This window comes from Pipra filicauda, unplaced genomic scaffold, assembly GCF_003945595.2.
Source record: "Pipra filicauda isolate LSUMZ 115617 unplaced genomic scaffold, ASM394559v2 scaffold579_size272245_pilon, whole genome shotgun sequence".
NCBI lineage: Eukaryota > Metazoa > Chordata > Aves > Passeriformes > Pipridae > Pipra > Pipra filicauda.
The window spans coordinates 18,532-42,178 of NW_024104730.1; the positions used below are offsets into that span (position 1 = coordinate 18,532).

Below are 23,647 nucleotides of genomic sequence, written 5' to 3' on the forward strand. Positions count from 1 at the left end.
CGCCGTTTCCCTTCCGGGGTCGGAGGTGACGGCGGGGCCGGAAGCGGCTCCCGGCGGGACCGGACCCGGCACCGGGAGGTACCGGAGGGATCGGGGGGGCTTTGGGGGGCCCGGGGGCACCTCGGCGGGGCTCAGACACGGCCCCGGCCCCTGTGCGAGGGCCCCGGTGCCGCCGCGAGCCCGGGAGCGCGGCCGCCGGTGGGGACGGGACGGGGCTGTCCCGGGGGAGTCCCGGGGTAGGGACGGGCCCGTTAAACGCTCTGACCACCCCCACCCCCCGCTCCCGGTTCATCGGCGGGACCGGGAGCCCCGAGAGCGGCTGCGAACCGGGAATGGCGAGGGGGAGGAGGGGGCGTCCCGGTACCGGGGAGGGGCTGTCGGGGGGCACCGGGGCTGGTGGGGGGATCTCAGGGGGCTCCTCGTGGAGCAGAGAGGCTCTGGGGGGCTCCTTGTAGGACTGAGAGGTTCCTTGGGGGGGTAGAAGGGCTTTTGGGGGGCTTAATTGTAGGACAGAGGGGCTTTTAGGGGGGCCCATCGGGGGCTCATTGTAGGACAGAGGGGCTCGGGGGGGTCCCACAGGCTCTTGGGGGTCCCAGCCCTGCCCTCTCCTCAATCCCACGGCAAACTCCGACCTCTGGGACACCCCACAGTGATCCCGGGGGGGCTGCGGGGTGGAGGGTCCCGGCTGTGATCCCAAACACTTCCCACTGCTCCGGGGGGGTCTCGGAAGAGCCCCCGGGCTCCGTCCCCTCCTGGGGGCACGGGGAAGGCCCCAGGGACCCCCTTTGCCGGCTCCCGGTGCTGACTCGGGGCGGGGGGGGGGGCTGCAGAGGGGCTTTTGGGGTGTTCCCGAGCTGCACATCCCGGGAGAGGTGACAAGAGGGGTTGTCACGGGAACAGGGAGGCGAGGGAGGAAGGAGAAGTGGAGTCACGAGATGGGAAGAAAAAAAACCTCCTGACTTGGAGACAGGTCATTAACATGCAAATGGGGCTAATGAGGAGCCGGGGAGGGGGAGGGGGTGACACCCCGGGGAGGGGGTGACAGGGGGCTTTGAGGGGCTGTGGCAGGGACAGGAGGTACCCGAGGATGGTTTGGTGCCCAGAGTCCTGCTGGCACTGTCCTCGTGGTGTTTTGGGGTGGTGACACTGGGCTGGGGGTGTTTTGGGGTGGTGACACTGAACTTAGGGGTGTTTTGGGGTGGTGACACTGGGCTGGGGGTGTTTTGGGGTGGTGACACTGGGCTGGGGGTGTTTTGGGGTGGTGACACTGGGCTGGGGGTGTTTTGGGGTGGTGACACTGAGCTGGGGGTGTTTTGGGGTGGTGGCACCGGGCTGGGGGTGTTTCCCTGCCTGCTGGTGCTGGATATTGGATCAGGATCCCAACCCTCCACCTCTCTTCCATGCTCACTTCCCACTGGGATTCCCTGCCCATATGGAATCACCCCTGGTCCCTGCAGCCCCTGTCGCCTCCTGATTCCCAAACCAGGAGGTTTCACCAGCAAAAATCCTCCCTCAGAGTCAAAAAATCCCCTTTTTTTGAGGCAGAGAAGCTCTGGGGGGTCCCTGCAGTGTCCCCCCTGTGTGCCCCTTGCTGGAGCGGGATCATGGAGTCATTTAGGCTGGAAAAGCCCTCCAAGGCCACCAAGTCCAACCCTTAATTGTCACCACTAACCCACATCCCCACGTGCCGCAGCCACAGCTTTTTTTTGGTGAACATTCCAGGGATGGGGACTCCACCATTCCCTGGGCAGCCCCTTCCGGTGCCTGACCACCCTTTCCATGAAGGAATTCCTCCCTCTGGTCCCGTCCTCATTCCCTGGGAGCAGAGCCCGACCCTCGGCTGACACCCCCCCCCCCCATTCCCGGCTGCGGGAGCGAGCGGGATGCGGAGGATGCTGGAATGCATAATACAGCACCAGGGAGCTCAATAATTCATCTGCCACCCAGGAACAGCCGCCTTGCTCCGCTCCCTCTCATCCAGGCCCTGCTCTCAGCCTTCCAACATTCCTGCCCCACGGTGCTGTGGTGTTCCCTCGGGAATCCGTGGTGCCTGGATGGTTTGGGATGGCGGAGGGGGGGGATGTATGTTCCAAACCAAGCTTAAACCTCCTTGGGAAGGCTGGGATTAATGATGGATGAGCTGCACCAGGGCTGCCGTGTCCCCATATCCCTGTGTCCTGTCGTGTCCTCGTGTCCCCATGTCCTGCCGTGTCCCAACCCCCTGCCCTGGCCCCTCGGCATCCCGGGATCGGGTCCCTGGAGCCTCCCAGGGTGATTTTAAAGCGCTGTGGAAGTTGGGAGGAGGGGGCTGCCTAAGTGCAAAGTGCTGTAGGAGGGGGGGAGGGGGCGGCTGCGGCCCCGGCGTGAGGTGATTTATTATTTATCCCCCCCAGATGTCCTTAACTTTTGTCACTTTGAGCCGGGCCCGGCGCCTGGAGCGGCTGATCCGAAGTGACAGGGCTTCCAGCTCCTTTGGAAGCGCCTCCGAGAGAGGGACTAGCAGGGACTTGACAGGAGTCCAGCTTTGTTCCCTTCCCGGCCCTGCTGCTCCCCGGGGATGGGACGCAGGGGCCGCTGGCTCAGGGATCCAGATGAGCCCCAGATCTCCCCAAATCAGGCCGTGCTCGGTGCTCCAGTGTCCAGGGGGCTTGGCAGCTTCGCCTGCCCCCATGGATTGCCCCTTCCCAAAGGCCTGGGCACAGCCCTGTGTTGTTTTTCCCTGGTTGTTGCAGTTGGGGTCTGTCGTGGATGAATCCCAGCAGGCATGGAACTGCCCCAGAGCTCACGCCACAAACAGTCCGGGAGGGGGTTCTTTTGGGAGGCAGAACATCCCAGAGGATGGTTTGGGAGGGTTTGGGAGGGAGGGAGGCTGTGGGGGTGACTGGGAGGTGGCACTGACAGATCCCTGGTCCGACCTGTTCTGGCATCCTCGTTCCGTGTTTGTCTCCCGTGCCCGTGTCACGCTCCAGCTCCACAGGGCCCTCCTTGTGCTCCTCTGACGGAGAGGAAACATCTCAGTACAATGCTTGGCACAGCTGCAGGAAAACAGGCTCAGAATTCCAGCACCTCGCTCGTGCCGGGGCCGCGTGTGCCCGGCACCGCCAGCCCTGGGCTGGGACACGAAGCAGCCCCTTCCCTGCTGCCTCCCTGCTGCTCTGCCTGGCCCAGCTGGGCACCAGACCCACCATCCCACCCCTGGGGGGAGCAGGGTCCTGTCCTGGCTGTGCAGGTTGGGATCTGTGCCCTCGGCTCCCGAGGCTTTGCCTTCCCTGCACAGGGAAGTGTGAGGTGATCCTGGGCACTGCTCCTGAAACATCCTGAGGCCCCTTTCCCTGCTTCCATGACATCTTTTTGTGGGGTTTGCGGCCCCTTTTGCCTCCTGTCACGGCCTTTCTGTGGGGTTTGCAGCCCCTTTTCCTGCTACCACGGTGTCTCCATGAGGTTTGGGGTCCCTTTTCGTTCCGTCACACCGTCTCCATGGGGTTTGCAGCCCCTTTTTCTGCTTCCATGGCATCTCCATGGGGTCTGTGGCCCCTTTTCCTTCTGCCATGGCACCTCTGCGAGGTTTGGGGCTCCTTTTTCTGCTGTCACAGCATTAAAGCCCATCCAGTCCCACCCCTTGCCATGGGCTGGGACACCTTCCACTATCCCAGGTTGCTCCAACCTGGCCTTGGACACTTCCAGGGCTGGGGCAGCCACAGCTTCTCTGGGCAACCTGTGCCAGGGCCTCCCCACCCTCACAGGGAGGAATTCCTTCCCAGTATCTGATCTTCATGGGATTATTTGCCTCTGGGGGGTGGCAGGAGGGGTGTCTGAGTGTCCCCGGTGTCCCCCCGCAGGTGACGCTGCCGCGGCCGACGTTCCCGGTGCCGATCCCGGAGGATGAACAAGCCCACGGACCTGCAGCACGACCTGGAACGCAGCCTGCCAGCCATCGCCTCCATCAGCTCCTCCCTCTCCCAGAGCCAGGGCTTCTCCCCCTACTTCTTGTCCCCGGAGAAGAGGAAGGTCATCTCAGATGTGAGGAGGACCTTCTGCCTCTTCGTCACCTTCGACCTGCTCTTCATCTCCCTGCTCTGGATCATCGAGCTCAATGTGAGTTGGAGGAAACAAAACCCGGGAATCTTTGCCCTGTTTAGGCTCCCTCAGTTGATTGCTCTGTCCCAGCACTCCTGGGACCAATCTTTGTTTGCTCTTCCCAGCGCTGGCTGTTCCTGAGTGTAAACTAAAGTCCAGCTCGTTTCCTGCCCCGGGCTCTGTGGGGGCTGTCCAGGGTCGTTAACACCGTCCCTGTGACGCTGTGTTGTGTTCTAAGGAGATCCAGGGCTCCTGGAATCACCAGGTTGAGCCAAATTTCCTTGCTGCTCCCCTGGCCTTAAGCAAAGCTGCCCCCTGGGCTCGCTGCTGTCGTGTTCTCTGAGCAGGGGAGGATCCTTGAGGGGCTTTGATCCCAAAATACTGCTGCTAATCTCAGCTTTGGAAAGCTGGAGGTGCTGTTCCACTTCCCAAGGGACTGTAACACGAGGGGCTTGGTCCCCTCTGACTGTCACAAACTGCTGCCTTTGCTCCGTGTTGCAACCACCGGGAAAATCCAGTTTATTTACCCCAGTCCCACCGGGCCCAGGTCCCTCCCTGGGCTGTGTTTTGTTTTTATTTTCCCTGGATCAGTCCTGACTGGTTTTAGGCACTCCATGTCCTTCCCTGGAAGAGATGATCTGATAGACCCCGGGCTCTGGCCTTGGTTATCAGCACTGGATCCTGCTCACTTTTACAACCCTTATCTCTGCCCTTCTTATCGCTGTGTGTCTGCACTTAACAGATTGTCCTGGCAGCAGCTCCTCACCCTGCCCTGGGAGCCCCAGGAGACCCCTGCCCTTCATCCCCTTAGGAAAAACCATCTCCCAGCCAGCATTCCAGCGATGCCAGTGGTGTCCAGCACGCCCAGTTTGGACCCCGGCCTCCTGCTCCTGTCCCAGTTCTCCCAGGGGGAGGTGCTGCCTCCAAACCAGCAATTCCAGCCCCGGGGAGATAATCCTGGCTCGGTCACCAGGGTGATGCCGAGCGTGGGTCGTTCAGGTAGCCATTAATGAGTGACTAACTGCTGATATTTGGGCCCCGAGCCGAAATGCTGCATATTTAAAGCTATTAGAGCAGCTTATTTGCCTGGTTATGAAGAGCAACGATTTGGTATCATGACTAATGGGCCTTTTTTTTTTCCCTTTTTGTTATCCCAACGGTTTCCTCGGCTCAGAGATAAGCTGAGCAAATTGCCCCTCGTTAAGAGCAAACTGTAATTCTGCAGAGACAAAGAGATGCCTCGGGTCGTTTGTCTGCCTTGTCCACAGCCTGTGTTTGAGCTGAAAACAGCCCCCAAAAGCCAACACCCAGAGCTTTGCCTGTGTCTCATCCCTCCTGGAGCATCCCGTGGTGTGGGAAGAGGCTCTCGGTGGCAAAGCTGGCACAAGTCCCGTGGCCAGAGACCAGCTGGAGGAACAGCCCAGCACTGCTTTACCCCCTCTCCTTGCCCCCCTCTCCCTGGATTTTAAGCCCCAGCCCTTGCCCAGAGGGATCCCTTCCCAATGGCTCCTCTCCTGACCTTGGAGGGTGCCAGGACACCTCCTGCCAAGTGCTGGCCCGAGATCCAGCACCTCGTTCCTCGCAGCCCATCCAAGAGCTCCTCACATCCAGCCCCTCCCAGCCAGCTGGGCCCAGCTCGGACCAACAGCCTGAAGGTGCAGCACTTGTCCCATCTCCTCACAAACAGCCATCCCAGCTCCCAGGATTTGTGGTACCAGGGCTGTCAGACCCGGGATTATCTCGGGGTGAGGCGGGAATGCTCCTCTCTGAGCCTTTTCCGTGAATCCCGGAGAGTGGTTTTGCCTCTTCCAGGTTCCCTCAGTGCCCGTGGCTGGGCATCCTCCTCTCCTCCCTCTTCCCTTTGCCAGCACGTTTGAACCTGCTGGTTCCCTCCTTCAGTCACGTTTCCTGGAGTGCTGCTGTGAGCTGTGGGAAGCTGTGGCTGGGAAGGAGGGAGAGGGGACCCCTCAGTGCTTGGCAGGAGGAGGATCCTTAAACCCCCCTCCAGGTCCCGGCTGACCCCGAGAGCCCTGGCAGGGAGATGTTCTGATGGCTCAGTGAGTTACTGAAGGTGCTGCAGAAGCATTTTCCTGTGGTTTTCCACTTTTTCCACGTCTCCTCCCGTTCCTCTGAAGTCTGTCACTTGGAAGCAGTGGGAGGTGCCCACCCAGGGCCTTCAGGATTTGGTGGCTCTGGCTGTGCTGAGCCAGAGGAGCGGATTTGGGTGTTGGAAAGCAGCACATGGAGGTGTTTAATGTCCCTGCCTGCCCAACTCACGCTCCTCAGTGTGAATCCCGGGGGGAAATGTGCTGTGGGATCCTCCCTGCTCCTGTGCTGGGCAGCATTTGTATTCCAGGTGCCTTCCTTGCCCTGGCCATAACCCCAGGCACTGCTTGGCCGGGCTCCTTCTCCCGGGAGTTCCTTATCAGTGCACTCAGCAGCTTCCTGCTTCCCTGTCTCTCCCCTCAGACCAAGGATGGCATCCAGAAGAACCTGAAGGATGAAATCATCGATTACAAGTTCAAGAGCTCTTTCTTTGACATATTTGTGAGTATCTCAGCCTCCTGCAGGCCTCGGGGAAGGGGGGACAGGGAGGGTCTGGAGTGTCCCCACAACCCAAGCCTTGATTCCCAGCCGGTCACAGCCTCGACCCCGCCTGTCCCTCGAGAGCTGGCGCCTGTCCCTGCCCCCCCAGCAGCTGGCACTGGGGCAGGGGCAGTGACTGGTGTCTCTGGGGGGGTGTTGGTGCAGCTCCTGGCCCTGTTTCGGTTCGTGGTGCTGCTCCTGGGCTACGCCGTCATCCGCCTGCGCCACTGGTGGGTCATCGCGGTAAGAGCCACTTTGGCCTCTCCTGGTTTCATTTTCCCTCTCCCCCTGGGCTTCACGGGGATCTGAGGCGCTTATTTGTTTATCTGAGCCACGTCAATTCACGTTCCAGGTCACCACACTGGTCTCCAGTGCCTTCCTGATTGTGAAGGTCATCCTCTCCGAGGTTGGTTTCCCTGCGCTCCCTTCGTGCTTCCTTGATGCTGGTTGGTTTGGTTTTTTTTTTAATCCCATTTGGGTAATTCCCTGTGTTTTCCTCAATGCAGCTTCTGACCAAAGGGGCTTTTGGCTACTTGCTTCCCATCGTCTCGTTTGTCATTGCCTGGCTGGAGACCTGGTTCCTGGATTTTAAAGTCCTCACTCAGGAAGCAGAAGAGGAGCGATGTGAGTACCTCGCTCCTCCCTGGTAGGGGTTGGATGAAAGCACCAGGCCTGGGGTTGCTGCTGCTTTGACAGCACCTTTTATCTGACATTTCTGGAGAAGGCATCTCCAGGCTGGCTGGGATGGGAAGTGCCTGACTCAGTTCTGCTAATGGTGTACGAGTCCCTTCAGGGGAAGAAAATACCAGATTATAAAAAGCATCTTTTAATTGAGGGGAGAAAAATGTGCCAGATTCCCCAGTGTCTGGATCCTCTGCATGGGAGAAGGTGTTTGGAAGCAGTGAGGCAAATGCCAGGCGGAGTGTTGGACTCCATGTCCCTGATCCCTGTGTTTGGATCTGTCTGGAGACCTTTTCAAGGGGATTGCTGCAGTTATGGGGCACGGTGTGAGTTATGGGGTGTGACATTCCACAGCCTGTGGTCTCTGAGGTCACCCTGAGCACAAACTGAGCCTGACCTAATGCTTTCCACGTCACCCTGTAACCCCCAGGGTCCTTCCAGGAAGTGGGTGCTCATCCTGGACTGGAATAGCTGCCCATTCCTGCAGCAGCACAAGGATTTGTCCCTCTTCCAGGCCTCACTGGCTGGGAAGTGGCACTGAACGAGGGGGCATTTGTCAGGCAGGGCTGGATCAGAAATGCTGTGACTGACTGGAAAGCACCAGAGGATGTTTGGGTCTTGCAAGGAGGCTTTAAGATGAAAAATGATCAAGTGTTTAATGCCTCTATTGGATTAGGCTCAGGTTCCAAATTGCTTCCAGGGGAAGCTCTTATTTAATTAGATGCTTAATCGCCTTTGGATTATTTGACAGGCAGAAGAGCCCATTGATCTCCGGGCAGATAAAACGTCTCAGACAAAAGATGAGGCAACAGGAGCTGCAAAGCTCATGGGCTGGGTGGTGTCAGTGGGAAAACTCAGGGGAAAATGTGGGAAACGAGTGGCTGGGAGGGTGTTTGGGCAGGGCTGGGACCCCTGGGTGGGGATGCCAGTGTGTAATCCCTGTGCTCCCGTTCCCAGGGTACCTGGCAGCCCAGGCTGCGGCCTCACGGCCCCTGCTCTACCCCCGGGCCCTCTCTGAGGGGCAATTCTACTCCCCCCCTGAGTCCTTTGCAGGTAAGAAGTGCTGTTCTCCTCCCCTGAGCCCTTCCCTCCCTTCCCAGCTCATCCTCACGACATTCCTCACCTCCACATCTCTTCCCTGAGCCTCCAAGAACTGACACTGCCAAACAGGGACCCCTCTCCTCACCCTCCACACTGTCCCCGTGCCACCTTTTTGTCGGAGCCACCCTGGGCCCCACGTGCCAGGATGCAGCTCCCTGGGAAACCAGAGCCTTGTGTGGGCTTGGGATTAAATCCTCTGAGCTGTGTGCTTGGAAAAGGCTGCCTGGGGATGAGGGCACGGGGGTGGGTGGGCACAGGCAGGGGAGGAACAGGGCTGGCAGCACTTCCCTGCCCTGGGAAACTTCCCTGGTACCCCAACTGTGCTGGCACTGGAGCAGGGAGATGTCACCTGGAGCTGTTATCCCAGTGTAGGTGACACTCGGGATGAGCTCAGCCTTCCAGAGCTGTTATCCTGGTGTAGGTGACACCCAGGATGAGCTCAGCCTTCCAGAGCTGTTATCCTGGTGTAGGTGACACCCAGGATGAGCTCAGCCTTCCAGAGCTGTTATCCCAGTGTAGGTGACACCCAGGATGAGCTCAGCCTTCCAGAGCTGTTATCCTGGTGTAGGTGACACCCAGGATGAGCTCAGCCTTCCAGAGCTGTTATCCTGGTGTAGGTGACACCCAGGATGAGCCCAGCCTTCCAGAGCTGAGCAGGTGTTCAGGGACACAGGGCTGGAGTCATCCTCACAGACAGCCCTTCCCGTTGGATACGGGACAGGGATCAGACACTGCCCCCAGGAGAAGGTCAGAGGGTTGTATCAGTGGGACCTTCGTTAACTGTGAATTAATTGGGTGTTTCCCCGCAGGGTCAGACAATGAGTCGGATGAGGAAGGCACAGGGAGAAAGCCCTTGACAGCTCAGGTAAACTGAGGCAGCACAGCCCGAGGCTGGGACTGTCCCTGTCCCTCTCCAGGCTGATGTGGGGCTGTGGGAATCTCCCCCGTCCTGCTGTCCCCCATTCCACACCCTCTGCTCTGGGGATGTGTGGCTGAGCCCCTCGTGGCCACCACAGGAAGGGTCCCCTGAGCCCCCCAGCTTCACCCCACTCCCCCAGGGCTGTGTCTTCTTCCCTGCAGCGTCCCACAGGGATGTGTCCTGGCTCTGCTCCTGCCTGTCCTCCTTCCATCCCTGCTTTTTTGGTCGCATTCCAGCACGGGCATCACCTCCCTGTCCCCATGACTTGCGGGGTGGCCCTTCACCTCCCCAAAACCTGGCTGGGCACGGGCTTTGTGGCCTTTTCCAATGGTCCTGCTGCCGTTCAGCCCCCATTGTGGCTGCTCCAGGAAGGAAGCTGCACATCCCAGAGCCCTTTGCCTGCTGGAAGCCCTCACGCTGAGGCAGGAGCCGCAGCTGGTGTGTGGATCCGAGCCAGGGCGGGGAGCGTGACTTGGAGCTCCAAAATGAGGCCTCTGTGACCCAAATTAAGAGATTTCTGATCCCCTTTTCCCTGTGCCAGCCTGGAGAGTCGGGGAGGGGGGGGGAGCAGCCTTACACACCCCTCTCAGGCCTCCTGCATGCCCAGCTAATGAAACCCTCCCTGCTTTCCCAGGAAAAGGAGTATGTCCGGCAAGGCAAGGAGGCCATGGAGGTCGTGGACCAAATCCTCGCCCAGGAGGAGAACTGGAAGTTCGAGAAAAACAATGCAAGTGTGGTGTGACCCCCTCCTCCCAGAGCTGGCAGAGGGCACGGATGGCTTAGCAAAAACCGGGACAAACGAGGCTTTGGAAGCCTCCTTGCGCCATGAAAAATTAACAAGCGTTACAATTACCTGATTGAATTAGGAATCTCTTCCAGTTCAGTTAAATGCAAAATCTCCTCTTATTTAATTAGACGTTTAATTGCCTTGCAGTTTGACGGGAGCAGGAGCCCAGCCCTCCTCCCTCTGGCCAGTGGTGGGTGGGCAGGGTTGGAGGGCTCACCTTTGGGGTGAGCACTGGAATGCTGCTCCCATGGCTCCAGCTCAGCTCTTACTCCATAGAAAGGTGCCTTGGAGCCTGCTGGGCGGACCCAAACTGGGGTCTTGGCCCACGTGGCAGCAGGAAGTGTGGGGTACAAACTGCTCTCCCCACCCCCAAATCCACTGGTGTCCCCCCTTCCCCAGCACAGGGACCTGGAGTGTAAATCTGGGATGTGTCTTTGCCCACCCCAGAGTTTTCTGGGGTGTCCAGAGCTCTGAAGGGTGGGGAGAAAGAGGAGGTGTCTCTGTCCCCCAAACCCAACCAGGTTTTTTTTTTCCCGAGGTGGAAACACGACTGGGGAGGTGCGAGCCCTGCAAAGTGCTGTCTCATCTGGTGTTTCAAATTCCCCTGTCAAGTGATCCTTTGTCTGATGCCAAACTAGCTGGGCAGATTGTTTTCTTTTTCCAAAGGGGGATGGATTTAAATAGACTAATCAGAGTTTAACACAGGGCTAACGATGAAAGGTTTTCCTGTGCCCATGCCCAGCCCCTCAGGGGGGCTCAGCTCCGGCATCGGTGGCACCGGCAGTGCTGGCACCGACCCCCCTCTCCTGCCCCGGTGCTGCAAAGAGAGTTTGACCTTGACGTGGGGTTTGCAGGCTGGCACGGGGCGGATTCTTTTTCTGTCTCACCCCTGCTGCCTCTCTGGATGTTGTTTTGTTGATGGAAATTTGGGCATGGCCAGCTGAAACGTGCTCGGGGCGGTTTCTGTGCCTGCTGTGGGGGACAGGGGGACATTGGAGGGGAGAAGGGGATCCCTCGGGGTGGCAGGAGCCTCAGGGTTTTGCCTGGCTTCACCCCAGATAGGAGCAATTCATTTTGCTTACACAAATACAACTTTCTTATCTCTTGCACAGGACTTTGGTGATGTTGTTTACACTTTTGAAATCCCTTTCCACGGCAAGACCTTTATTTTAAAGGTAAGAACCTCCCTGGATCGATTCCTCAGCCAGTCTGGCACAGGCAAAGGGCCACAGCTCAGCTTTCAGGACAGGTCAGGGCTGCAAAACACGCTCCCTGTGCTTGAGACAGATGAACTGCACTGGGGAATCTCTCCAGGAAAACCCCTTGGCCGGCAGACAAACTCCCCAGCAAACATCCCGGGCCCCGGACTCTGCCGGGAGAATTGGGAGCAGGTGACTGCAAGACTCGCTTCCAACCCCAGCATCTCGGGCTAATCTGACCAAGGAGGCTAATTGGAACTAATTGCCAGCAAGACCAGGGCTGAGCAGGCGTCTGCTGCTGCCTGGCACCGGGAAGAGCCGCTCGGAAGTGCCTTGCTCCGTGCCCTCTCCCAAGCTGGAGAGCCTTGGCTGGGAACCACGCTCTAATGAAGCGGCGGCGCTGCCGTGGCTTCTCTTTGTTCCAGTGCATATGTTGCCTCGCTGGCAGGAGCTGCCAGTGGAGCAGCTCTTGTGTGTGTTCACCAGGAAAAGCTGGATGGTCCCACTTTTACTGCATTAACCGTTTGCCTCCAAAGATCCCCGGTCCCGTGGGGATGTGTAGGGGGGGGAATGGATGGTGGGCGTGGTGGAGCTTGGAATGGCTTGGAGAGTCTAAAATGCGGCTTCCCGAAGCCATGGTGCACGGGGAGCTGCTGGGAATTGGGGTGGGAGAGGAGGCAAACAGACAGATCCTTGCCTTCACACCAGCACAGAGCTCAGTGCTCCCAAATCCTGTGGGTTTGTGCCCCCCAGTCCCCTGGGAGCACTGGGACAGGGGTGACACCCGTGGCTTTGGCTGCACGCAAGCCAGGCCGCTCTCCAATATGATCCCCCTTGTCCTTTGTGTCCTGCCCTGTGTTCCTTAAAAATAATCTTCCCCAAGGGGAGCAGAGGGCCTGGCTGACTGCTCTGGCTGTGTCCTCAGGCTTTCCTGCAGTGCTCTCCCGAGCTGGTTTACCAGGAGGTGATTCTCCAGCCGGAGAAGATGATCCTGTGGAACAGAACAGTGGCAGCGTGCCAGGTGAGCGTGCTGGACAAAGATGGCTTAATCACAGGAGCTCCTTGGAGCGGAGAGCTGGAGCTTCCCAGCCCAGCACAGGCTGCTGGCAGTGCCCAGGCCGTGCTGGAGCCGAGCTGGGTCCCAGTCGCTGAGGCGTTAAATCTCCGCCGCTCATCCCAGCGCCACGGCAGCCGCTGCCTGAGCCCGGCCAAGAGCCCGTGAGGTGGGCAGGGAGAGGGGCCAAGGCTGAGCTGAGCCTGCCTGTGCTCGCTGGAGCGTCTGGGCGTTGTGCTGGGGAGCTGGAGGTGACACCTGTGCCCCCCAAAAAACTCAGGAGGCAAACCCGTCGCACACCAGCAGCGAACTCGCCCCCCTCCGCTGCCAGAGAACCTGTGGGTGCTCTGATCCCAGTGCTGGTTTGGGGGAGGGTCTGTATCCCCCAGCTCTTGGCACTTGGAGGCACAGCCTGAGCGAACCTCTCTTGTTTTTATTTATCCCCTCCCCAGATCTTGCAGCGGATCGAGGACAACACGATTGTCTCGTACGACGTGGCGGCCGGAGCTGCCGGAGGGGTGGTTTCCCCAAGGTCAGTTCATCCTACTCTGTTCATGCTGAGCCCCCAAAACAGCCCCCAAACCACGGGGAGAGCCCTCTGAGGGCACTGGGAACGCTCTGGGCTGGCTGGGAGCTCCGGTGTCACTGCTGTGTGACCCTCCCAAGGGCGAGCAGCCCCTGAAATTTTCCTCCAGACATTCCTGGCAGGATTCTCAGAGCTCCAAACCTCAGGCGGCCGCTCGGTCGGGCTCCCACATATCAGTGCTGGCTGTGCTTTGTCCCTGTGTTGACACAGCCCTGCCACAGCCTTTCCCAGCAATCAGGGGAGCGGGATCTGTTCCCTCCACATGCCATGTGTGTGTGCTGAGCAGGCAGTGCCCTTTCTTTGCTCAGGGATTTCGTGAACGTGCGTCGGATCGAGAGGAGAAGGGACAGGTACGTTTCCTCAGGGATATCGACCACGCACAGCCTGAAGCCTCCTCTCTCCAAGTACGTCAGGTAAGAGCCAGGGGCTCTTTTTCTCAGCTGGGATCACTCACTTCAAACGAAGCTTTAGGGCAAAGAGCCACTTAGCTGCAAACCCTGCTGCCTTTCCTGGCAGGGCTTGCAGGAAGCCGAGCTATTTGTGGAGCCAAACCTCGCTTCCCTTGCTCGTCTCCCTTTGTTCAAGAAACTCTCTGTTGCTGTCAGTGTTGCTGGGGCGTTTCCCAGCTCAGGGGAGTGGAGGTGCCCAACCAGCAGCAGCACCAGCCCCGTCCCAGTCTGCATCCTGTTTGTGCAGCAGGAATTTCGGAGGGGCAGTAAGCACCTGGATGTACTCCCAGCCTCTCACATGCCTTGTGCTCCTCGTAAACCGAGTTTAAGACATGGAGAGAAGGTCCCGTGGGTGAAAGAAGGATGGAGCAGCTCCCAAAATCTCAGCAGGGCTTTGGCCTCTCCCGTTCAGAAGGGCCAGGCTGGTGCTGGGTCCTGGCAGGGTCGGGCTCAGCAGACAAGGACTCCTTGTTCCTGCCGGGGCCCAGCTGTGCCGCTGCGCTCCCACGTCGTTTTTCCCAATAATCTGGTTAAAGTAATTGCCATTTTATCTCAGAGCTGCCTCACTCCATTTAAGAGCAGGGGACTTCGAGGCCTGGAAAAATCCTTGAACAAATATACCCAGTGAAAACAGTGTGTTCTGGGGAGGGAAGGGAAACCTGTGTCTGGGCTGTGTGTGTGTGCACAGCTCCCGTGTCGGGGATGGATCAGATGGTGCCAGCAAGGATCTGGGGGCTGGAGTGACAGGATCCTTGTCCTGAACCTGTCCTGAGCACACAGGGCTTCCCTGGGACCTCTTAGTTGTGCCTGGCTGGGAAACCTTCCCGTGGGGAAGAGCTGGCACCGTCCAGAGGCAGAGCTGCTGCTCTGGCACCACCGCTGCCAAGGCACCTGTGGGAAGCCTGCCCTGCCGTGCTGGCTCGTGCACCTGGAGCCAAGGAACACCTTCCTGGGCTCTCCACACCTGCTCCTGCCCCGCCGGGCCCCGGCCCTGGCTGCCGGGCGGGACCCGCACGGAGCATCCCAGAGCAGTGCAGGATTCCAGCCAGCCCTGGCTCTGGCTGATCCTCTTGGCTCTGCTCCACAGGGGTGAGAATGGACCCGGAGGATTCATCGTGCTCAAGTGTCCCAGCAACCCCAGGGTCTGCACCTTCATCTGGATTCTCAACACGGATCTGAAGGTAAAGCCGGTTCCTGGTCCCCAGTGCAGCTCTCCCCGGGGGCTCCTGGATCCCAGCAGCCATGGGAGTGGTTCCTTATCAAACACTGCCCTGAAGGGACTCAGGTGGAGGTTGAACTACCCCAAAATCCCCCCCTCCTCCCGATGAGGAGATGGGGAAGCTCTTCCTTACCTGAGTGCAGCACTGGGGTAAGGGAGGTTTTTATCCAGTTTGGGAACAAAAAACTGTTGGCCACAGGAGCTGTGCCTGGCTGCTCCCAGGAACACTCCGAAGGGGCAATTCCCAGCTCCAACACCCCCCGATACAACCACGGCCACCCCGTATCCACCCGGGGGGAATGAGGTTTCCCAGGTCCGGAGCTCTTTGTGGAGCTGTTGCCAGTGGCCTTGCCGGTGTCCCGGACAAAAGGGTGGCCCGGGAGGGCCCGGGATGGGGCGGGAGTGGGAGCAGGAGCGGAGCCGGCTCGTTCCTGCCCCCGCGGAAGGTTGACGTGGTAACGGTGCTGCCGCAGCGGCACAAAGGCTCCATTCATCGCTGTGCTGCAGCAGCCCCAGCCCTCCCCTCCCTCCCCTCCCACGGCCCTCTCCCCTCCCCTCCCCCAGAGGCTCCTGCCTGCCTTGCCAAAGGCTTTGGGAAGTGCTCTGGAGCGGGGCAGTGCCCTCCCGCCCCCGTTGTGCCAGGGATGTGTTTTCTCCTTCATGGATCTGGCTCCGATGCCTGTAAGGGGTTTGAGGGGGGTAAACAAATCCCTGTGATGGGGCTCGGAAAGAGAAGAGGTTCCTTGTGCTTCCCGGGCCGGAGCCGCCTCCGTGGTGGGAGGAATTCCGGAGTGGCCGAGCTATAAATAACCCCCAACTGCTCCCAGCACCTTCCCGAGGGGCTCTGCCAGTGCCCAGACCCCCTCCGGAGCTGCTCGCTGCTTCCTTTGGCCCTGGAGGGGTATTTATAGCCCGTGGCTCATCCCTTCCTGCTCCGGGAGGGGGGAGGATTCCAGGATTCCGCACGTGTGTGTGTTTGGGTCCGTGTGGGGAGGTGACTGAAATGGCCCCTGGAACAGCAGCCTCGCACTCTCCTGCCCTTTTAGCGGAGAGGAAACCCTCTCCAGGGAAAAATCTGTGCTGGAACCCCCAATCTGAGGGCAGGGGGGTGTCCTGTGCCTGCCTGACCCCCAGGATAGTTACCCACTCATCCCTCCCTGCTCGGGACCCCTGGAGCAGCTCCCGGTCCTGCCTGGGCTCCCTCCCCCCCGCAGGGACTGGGATTATTATTTTTTTCCTGGATCTCCCATCACAGAGCCGAGGCTGAGGCGGGTGGGGGTGAGTCGTGCAGGGCTTTTTTAGGGAAATCAAACCACGTTGCAGATCCTCCCCCGGATCGGAGCTCCGCGAGAGCCGCAGCTCCGCACCGTGGTGCTCCTGGAGCATCCCTGGAGCATCCCTGGAGCCCCCATCCCAAACCTCACAGAGGGCTCCTGCATCCCTGGAGCCCCTCCGGAGCCCCCAGCCCCAAACCTTGCTCGTGGCTCTGTGTCCCTGTCCCTGGAACCCCCTGGGATGGGGTGGGATGGGATGGGGTCAGACCCCAGCCCCAAATCCTGCTCATGGCTTCAAGTCTCTGGAACTTCTTGGATTGAAACAGGAGCAGCCCCTCGGCCCAAAACCCTCACTTGTGTCCCTGGAACACCCCTTGGGGTGGGAAGGGGACCAGCCCCCAGCCCCAAACCTCACCCATGGCTCCTGCATCCCGGGAACTCCCCGGGGTGGGATGAGGACAGCTCCCATTCCCAAACTTGTGCTCGTGATTCTGTGTCCCTGGAAGGCCCTGGGGTGGGATGGGGTCAGTCCCCAGCCCTGTGCCAGCCCCGTTGTGTCCCTGCAGGGTCGGCTGCCGCGGTACCTGATCCACCAGAGCCTGGCTGCCACCATGTTCGAGTTCGCCTTCCACCTGCGCCAGCGCATGGCCGAGCTCTGCTCCAAGCCCTGAGGACATTCCACAGCCCTCTCTGCTCCGGAGGGGGGGACAGGACCCTACACCCCCTCCCCAGGGAGAGGACCCCCTGCTGCCAGCGCTGGGCTGACCCCGGGCAGGGGGCTCAGCTCCTCCTGCCCCCTCGTTGGGGCCCTGGAACCACTGACTGTTACGTGCCAAACCCCTGCCCTGCCCTTCTCTGGGGCTGGGCTGACCCCCCCTGCCCCACACAGGGCAGGTGTGACCCTCTCCTGCCCCACACAGGGGGTGGGGGCTCAGCTGTGACCCCCAAATTCCTGTCCTTGCGCCTCAAGGAAGAGGGGACGGGAGTGGAGGCTGCGACAGGGTGAGGGCACAGCCGAGCCCCGTGCCAGCTCTGACTTTGGGGTTTAGGCACAGCCTGTGCCCCCCCACACTCCCTGTGCCCCCCGGGGCTGTGCCCCCCACCCCAGGGCACGGCTGGGACTGCACAAACCCCCTCCATGGGGCCGGGTGAGCCCTTCCCCCTTCCCGATCCCGCAGCTCCTGGCGCGGGATTTGCCTTAAGCAGAGACTTTGATCCTTTTTGGGGGTGTGGGAGGGGGGGTTGGGGGTTGGGGGGGCGCGGGGGCGACTGCGGTTTCTCTACCTGTGAGCTCCGTGTGCTGCTCTAAAAACAGCAGCAGCAGCAGCAGCAGCAGCAGCGCGGGGCCCCCCCCGCACGCGGGGGCTGCACGAAGGGAGGGGGGGCACCCAGAGCAACCCCCCCCCGGGGCTCTCTGCACCCCCCCCTTCCCCATGGCCTGGGGATCTGCCCCTGACCCCCCCCCAAGTCTGTGAGGGGGGAATTAAAGCCTTGCACTGTTTGCAGCTCCTCGTGCCCCTCGTGCCCTTTGTCACCCGCGGGGATCGAAGCCCAGCAATGGGGTCACCCCAGAGCCCTCCCCCCGCCCCGGGCACAAAGGGTGGGGTCTCCAGGCTCCTTTGGCCGTGGGTGGTGGCAGTGGCTGGGGGTGTCCCTGCTCCGGGGTGTCACTGTCCCCCACCCCATGGTGGCACCGGCAGCTCCATGGACGAGGAGTCTCCACCTCTACCCCGGGTGCCCCCCGTGCCCCCCAACCCTCGATGCTTCCCTGGGGTGGGACCCCCACAGCTGGGGGGTGGCTGGGGGGTGGCTGGAGCCCCACGTCCCCCCCTTGTCACCAGCCCCGTGCCTGTGAGCCCAGGGTCGCTGGCACCTGGCAGGCACCCATCTGTTGGCCCTATAAACAACCTGGGGGAGGCCCTATAAACAGCCTGTTTGGGGGGCCCTGCAGCCAGAACCCCCCTTGTCCTGAGGGAGGGCCCCCGATGTCCCTCTGGTGGCACAGGGTGGCAGTGGCACCACATTGGCAGTGGCACCCCACGTTCATCGACCCCCTCCGGGGTCCCGGGGGCAGGGAAAGGCCGGACGTGCCCTGGGCAGGGGCCAGGGGGGGTCCTGCCGGTGCCATCACGTTGCTGGCAGTGGGGGGGGTACACGCCCGTGGGTGGCACACGCAGGGGTGACACGTGCCAGCAGTGCCACCCCCCCAAAACCCCCTCCTTGGCACCGTCCCGTGCCCGCCGTGCCAGAGACACGTCCCAAAATAGCCCGAGCGGGGCCATAAAAGCGGGGCGGGCGCGGGGGGGGGGCACTGGCACCATGGTGGGCCCCGGCGTGGTGGGGGGCTGCGGCGGGGGGCTCTCGGCCCGCCTGGGCTGCTCCGTCAGCGAGCGGGACGTGGGCAGGGGAGAGACCTTCAGCGCCGAGTGGCTGGACCTGGAGCTCAGCACCCGGCCCGAGGAACGGTGAGGGGCACGGCCAGGGGGGCACAGGGGGGCACGGGGGTGCTGGGGGCGAGGGACACCAAGGGACAGGGGGGTTTTCATGGGGTGTTGGGGTTGTGGGAGGCTCCAAGGATCCCGGAATGTGGGGTTTCCGTGGTGTCCTGGGGTTGTGGGGGGCTCCAGGTGTCCCAAACTAGGGGTTCCGTGGGGTCTTGGGGTTGTTGGCGGCTCCAGGGGTCGTGATGGGGGGCTTTGGGGGGTTCCACGGGGCCCCAAAATATGGGGTTTCCATGGGGTCTGGGGACTGTGGGGGGCTCCATGGAGTTCCACGGGGTTTTGAGGTTGTGGGCGGCTCCAGGGGTCCTGATGGGGCTTCGGGGGGCTCCAAGGGTCTCAAACTATGGGGTTTCCATGGGTTCTTGGGGCTGTGGGAGACTCCAGGGGTCCCAAAGTGGGATATTTCTGTAGGGTTTAGGGGTTATAGGGGGGTCCAAGGACCCCGATGGGGCCATGGGGCGGTGCAGGACATGGGGGTATCCTGGGGTCACTGCAGGATGGGAGGGGAGAAGGGGGTCTCCAGGGGTCCTCGTGGGATGGAGTGGGACATGGGGGTCTCCGGGGGTCCCCACGGGATGGGATGGGAGACAGGAGTCTCCAGGGGGGTGGTGCAGGACATGGGGGGGGTCTCCTGGTGGGATGGGGTAACCCCTAACAGGCAAAAGCAGGCCGGGGGAGTTCCCACGGGGCTCTGGGGTCCCTGTGCTGACCCTCACAAATGCCCCGTGCCCAGGTGGTGCCGGCGGGAGGTGGACACGGCGCGCCGGGAGTCGCTGGAGCAGCGCGGGGCCGTGCGGGTGCTGCAGCAGCGCTCGCCCTGGGGGCTGCTCCGGGTGGGGGTCCTGGGGCAACCCCTGGCCCAGCACCTCCTGCCCTACGCCCGCACCTTCCCCGTACCCCTCTTCGCCCCCCCAGACCTCCGCGGAGCCAAGGGGGGGCTCCCCCGGACCCTCTCCCGCTCCCTCTCCCATGAGGCCCAGCGGGGCTGAGCGGGGACGGGGGTTGGGGTCGGGGTTGGGGGGGCACGAGGCTGATTTTGGGGGGCTGGGGAGACCCAGAGACCTGGGTCTGCTCAGCCACCCCGAAGAGGCAGCGCAGGAGGGAGGGGGCAGGTGGGGGTGGGCTCCCCTTCGCCTGGGAGCCCACCCCGCTGAGGGCGCGGTGGGGGCCGGTCGGGACGGGGTCCCTGCGGGTCGGGGGCCTCCCGCGCTTCGGGGGGCTCCCGGCAGCACCGGCGTGACTCAGTTTCCCTGGCAAAGAGACGGGAATGTGAAGATGAGGAGCGCTGAGACCTGCCCGGGGCCGAAGGGGGGCCCTGGGGGGGCTGCGGGGGGCGGGGGGGTGGGCTGGGTTTGTACAAACGGTGGTCTTTGTACGGCAATAAAAGGCTCACGCTGTGCAGGAGGTGTCTTTGGGGGGGGCGAGGCTTAGGGGGAGGGACCTGCTGTGGGATGGGGGACACTGAGGCACAGCAGCTGCAGGGACACGGGTGTCCTGCGGGGTTTGGGGGGGCGGATTTGGGAGGGGGGGCCCCTTGTGCTTATATAACCCCCCCGTTGTCGCCCGCCCTGGTGCCAGGATCCAGGATGGCCCCCGTGCCCAGATTAGCTGTTCCCGTCTGGATCCCACTGTCCCTGGGCCCCTGCCAGGCCCTGTGCCCTCCCTGAGCCCAGCCTGGCTCCATCCCGGCCCCGTTCCCGGCCCTTCCTCCCAGGAGCCGCCTGTCCCTTCCCCTTCACCCACCTACAGCTCCGGCACAGGCAGGATTTGGGGTCTTCAAACACCCCCCCCAGCCCCACAAGTGGGTCTCACCCTGCTCCTTGTCCCAGAGTGCTGGGAGCACTGGGAGCACTGGGAGCACTGGGATCTGGCAGAGATGGCGCAGCTCCTACCAGGGCTGGGCTGGGGTCCAGCACACTCAGCTCACTGGTGATGGTGAGCTCAGATAGGCCCCATCCCAATCCCTTCCCATCCCAAGCCCCACTTCATTCCAATCCCTTTTCCATCTCCATCATCCCTTTTCCATCCCTATCATCCCTTTTCCATCCCACTCCCTTTCCAAACCCTTCCTATCCCCATTACAATCCCTATTCCATTTCCCCCACTCCAATCCCCATCCCATTCCAAACCCTTCCCACCCTCATCCCCATCCCATTCCATCCCAATCCCTCCATGTTCCCATCCCCATCCCACACCATTCCCATCCCCTTCCCAATCCTCGTCACGTTTCTCCCCCCCCATCCCAAACCCTTTCCATCCTTATCCCCAACCCAATTCCTCCCCATTCCCATCCCATGGGACACTCATGAGCATTCCCAGCCCTGGGGCAGTGCAGGGCTGGTCACAGTGGCCCAGACGCAGGGACTGGGACAGGATTCCTGGATCCCTCAGCCCGGGAAGGGCAGCAGAGCGTTATCAGCTCCGGGATGGCTCCGGGGCTCCGGCGCTAACCCAGTTATCGGGGATGGATGGACGGCTGGGAGCCGGGATGGATGATGGATGGAGGGACGGGGGGCTGGATGGATGGGGCCGTCACGGCTCCCCGCCGCCCCCCCCGGGCCCGGACAGGGATAAAAGGCGATTCCCGGGTGCGGGAGCCGCAGCCCCCCCGCCATGAGCAGCCTGGCCGAGCTCCGCGAGGGCTACGAGCGCTTCGACCCCCGCGCGTACCTGCGCAACAACTACCTCCCCCCCCGCGCCGACTTCTCCTCCGAGGAGTTCGTGGTGCCCTGGAAGCTGCGATGCCTCGCCGACACCTTCGCCAGCGGTGAGAGGGGGCTCGGGGACCCCCCCAAAGCCCTGCAGCGGGGCAGGGAAACCGAGGCACGGGGCACCCTCGGTGTCCGCCGCGCCCACCTCCCACCCTGGGGGCAGCTCCCATCGCCCGCCCGGGTTTTCCCAGTCCCCTGGGTGGGTGTGGGACCTCCCTCCTCCATGTCTCACACCCAGGTGAGATCCGGGGCCAGACCCTGATCGATGTGGGCTCGGGCCCCACCATCTACCAACTGCTGAGCGCCTGCGACCACTTCGAGGAGATCGTGGCCACCGACTACCTGGCGGTGAACAGGGAGGAGCTGGGCCGGTGGGTGCGGGGGGACCCCGGAGCCTTCGACTGGAGCCCCTTCATCCAGCACGTCTGCAAGATCGAGGGCCGCGGGTAGGGGGCCGTGGGGGGCGCGGGTGGGGGGTGGGAGAGGTTGTAGGGGGGTAAAAGGGGACAGGGGTGGTGCTGGGGTGGCCCCTGCGGGATTGTGTGCCCGAGGCCCCCCGGGATCACAGCCCCACATCCCTGTAGATGCTGGGGTGATCCCTGAGGGATTCTGTCCCCAAATCCCATGAGATCACGGCCCCATGCTCCTGCAGATGCTGGGATGATCCCTGAGGGATTCTATCCCCAAATCCCACGGGATCACGGCCCTGTGCTCCTGCAGATGCTGGGATGATCCCTAAGGAATCACGTCCCCAAATCCCAGGAGATCACGGCCCCCCCCCCCCAACCCCTGTGAATGCTGGGGTGATCCCTGCAAGATCCCTGCCCCACACATCCATGGGATTCTGTCCCCACAATCCTGCATGTTCCTGATCAATCCCCACCCAATCCCCTCCCATCACCTGGCTGCCGGGTTGATCCCCAGGGGATCCTGTCCCTGTGTCCCTGCGGGTGCTGGGTCCAGCCCTGCAAGATCCTGTTCCCAGGTCCCTGGGGGTTCTGGATTGATCCTACCCCCACATCCTTGCACGATCCCACTCCCACATCCCTGCAGGATCCTGTCCCCGCATTCCCGTGGGTTCTGAGTCGACCACATCCCCACATCCCTGTGTGTTGGATTGATCCCATCCCCACATCCCTGTGGGTTCTGGGTTCATCCCATCCCCACATCCCTGTGTGTGCTGGGTTCGTTCCCTTCCCACATCCCTGCAGGATCCCATCCCCATATCCCTGTGGGTTCTGGACTGATCCCATCCCCACATCCCGGTGTGTGCTGGGTTCATTCCATTCCCACATCCCTACAGGATCCCATCCCCACATCCTGGTGGGTTCTGGTTGATTCCATCCCCACATCCCAGTGGGTTCTGGGTCGATCCCATTCCCACATCCCTGTGGGTTCTGGACTGATCCCATCCCCACATCCCTGTGGGTTCTGGGTTGATTCCATCCCCACATCCCAGTGGGTTCTGGATTGATTCCATCCCCACATCCCAGTGGGTTCTGGGTCGATCCCATCCCCACATCCCTGTGGGTTCTGGACTGATCCCATCCCTACCTCCCTGTGCGTGCCGGGTTCATCCCATCCCCACATCCCGGTGGGTTCTGGGGCAATCCACATCCCTGTGCCCCCCCATCAATCCCCCCTCAAACACACCCCTCCCCACTCCCCCCTTCCCGCCGTTCCTCCCCCACCCCTCAGGGAGCCGTGGCAGGACAAGGAGCGCCGGCTGCGGGATCGCCTCCGCCGGATCCTGCCCATCGACGTGCACCGCCCGGACCCGCTGGGGGCCCCCCTGGACCCGCCGGCCGACGCTCTGCTCTCGGCCTTCTGCCTGGAGGCCGTGAGCCCCGACCGCGCCGCCTTCGCGCGGGCGCTGCTGCACGTGGGGTCCCTGCTGCGCCCGGGGGGCCACGCGCTGCTCCTGGGGGCCCTAGGCGAGTCCTTCTACCTGGCGGGGCCGGCGCGGCTGCCCGTGGTGCCGCTGGCCTTGGCCGACGTGCGGGCGGCGCTGGCGGGCGCGGGGCTGGCGCTGCGGGAGCTGCGCAGCTACGAGATGCCCCCGGCGCTGCGCACCGGCGTGGACGACGTGCACGGGGTGTTCTTCGCCCACGCCCAGAAACCCCCCCAGGGGCACTGAGAGGAGCAGGGGGGAAACTCGACCCCGGGACCCCCGGCGGTTGCGTTTGGGGGCGTGGGGAACACCCCCCCTGGACCCGGAATAAAGGTTGAGGTTGTGGCAGAGCCGGAGGCGGTGAGGGGTGTGGGGAGGGGGTGGTGTGTGGGGAGGGGGCACACGGAGATCCTGGGTGGGGCAGGGACCCCCGGGTGAAGGGCAGAGGGGAGGGTGTGATGAGAGAATCGGGGCACGGTGAGGATGAGGTGGGAAGGGGGTGCCTGGCGTGGCAGGGGGTTTGGGGCACACCATGAGGGAATTTTGGGGCACACTCACAGGGATGGTTTGGGGCACACGAAGGGCAAAGGCAGGTATGGGGGTGGGTGGGGG

General features: G+C 62.0%; 3 protein-coding genes across 3 annotated transcripts; all 3 read left to right on the plus strand.

Moving 5' to 3' along the window:
* The first annotated feature begins 18 nt into the window (after window positions 1-18).
* STARD3 (StAR related lipid transfer domain containing 3) lies at window positions 19-17,168 on the plus strand. The gene is made up of 15 exons (XM_027746876.2): window positions 19-78; window positions 3,840-4,095; window positions 6,547-6,624; window positions 6,829-6,906; window positions 7,016-7,069; window positions 7,170-7,287; window positions 8,302-8,397; window positions 9,255-9,310; window positions 9,999-10,091; window positions 11,264-11,326; window positions 12,276-12,371; window positions 12,857-12,936; window positions 13,299-13,403; window positions 14,527-14,620; window positions 16,499-17,168. The coding sequence occupies exons 2-15, from the start codon at window positions 3,883-3,885 to the stop codon at window positions 16,601-16,603; spliced, it is 1,329 nt and encodes a 442-aa protein (XP_027602677.1). The 5' UTR covers window positions 19-78; window positions 3,840-3,882; the 3' UTR covers window positions 16,604-17,168.
* A 1,083-nt stretch (window positions 17,169-18,251) lies between these two features.
* On the plus strand, window positions 18,252-19,422 carry LOC114001709 (titin-cap). Its single transcript, XM_027747084.2, has 2 exons — window positions 18,252-18,397; window positions 19,167-19,422. The coding sequence occupies exons 1-2, from the start codon at window positions 18,252-18,254 to the stop codon at window positions 19,420-19,422; spliced, it is 402 nt and encodes a 133-aa protein (XP_027602885.1).
* Window positions 19,423-20,952: 1,530 nt separating this feature from the next.
* Window positions 20,953-23,385, plus strand: PNMT (phenylethanolamine N-methyltransferase). Its single transcript, XM_027747001.2, is given in 4 exon segments — window positions 20,953-20,979; window positions 20,981-21,200; window positions 21,383-21,590; window positions 22,843-23,385. Coding segments are annotated over 4 exon segments (894 nt in total). The 3' UTR covers window positions 23,282-23,385.
* Window positions 23,386-23,647: the final 262 nt, after the last annotated feature.

Excerpts from the sequence above, each read along its gene's own strand:
- STARD3 (XM_027746876.2), top strand. The coding sequence starts at position 3,883 with ATGAACAAGCCCACGGACCTGCAGCACGACCTGGAACGCAGCCTGCCA. Across the intron at positions 7,288-8,301 it reads GGAAGCAGAAGAGGAGCGAT|GGTACCTGGCAGCCCAGGCT; the intron begins GTGAGTACCTCG and ends TCCCGTTCCCAG. Across the intron at positions 12,937-13,298 it reads GGAGGGGTGGTTTCCCCAAG|GGATTTCGTGAACGTGCGTC; the intron begins GTCAGTTCATCC and ends TTCTTTGCTCAG.
- LOC114001709 (XM_027747084.2), top strand. The coding sequence starts at position 18,252 with ATGGTGGGCCCCGGCGTGGTGGGGGGCTGCGGCGGGGGGCTCTCGGCC. Across the intron at positions 18,398-19,166 it reads AGCACCCGGCCCGAGGAACG|GTGGTGCCGGCGGGAGGTGG; the intron begins GTGAGGGGCACG and ends CCCCGTGCCCAG.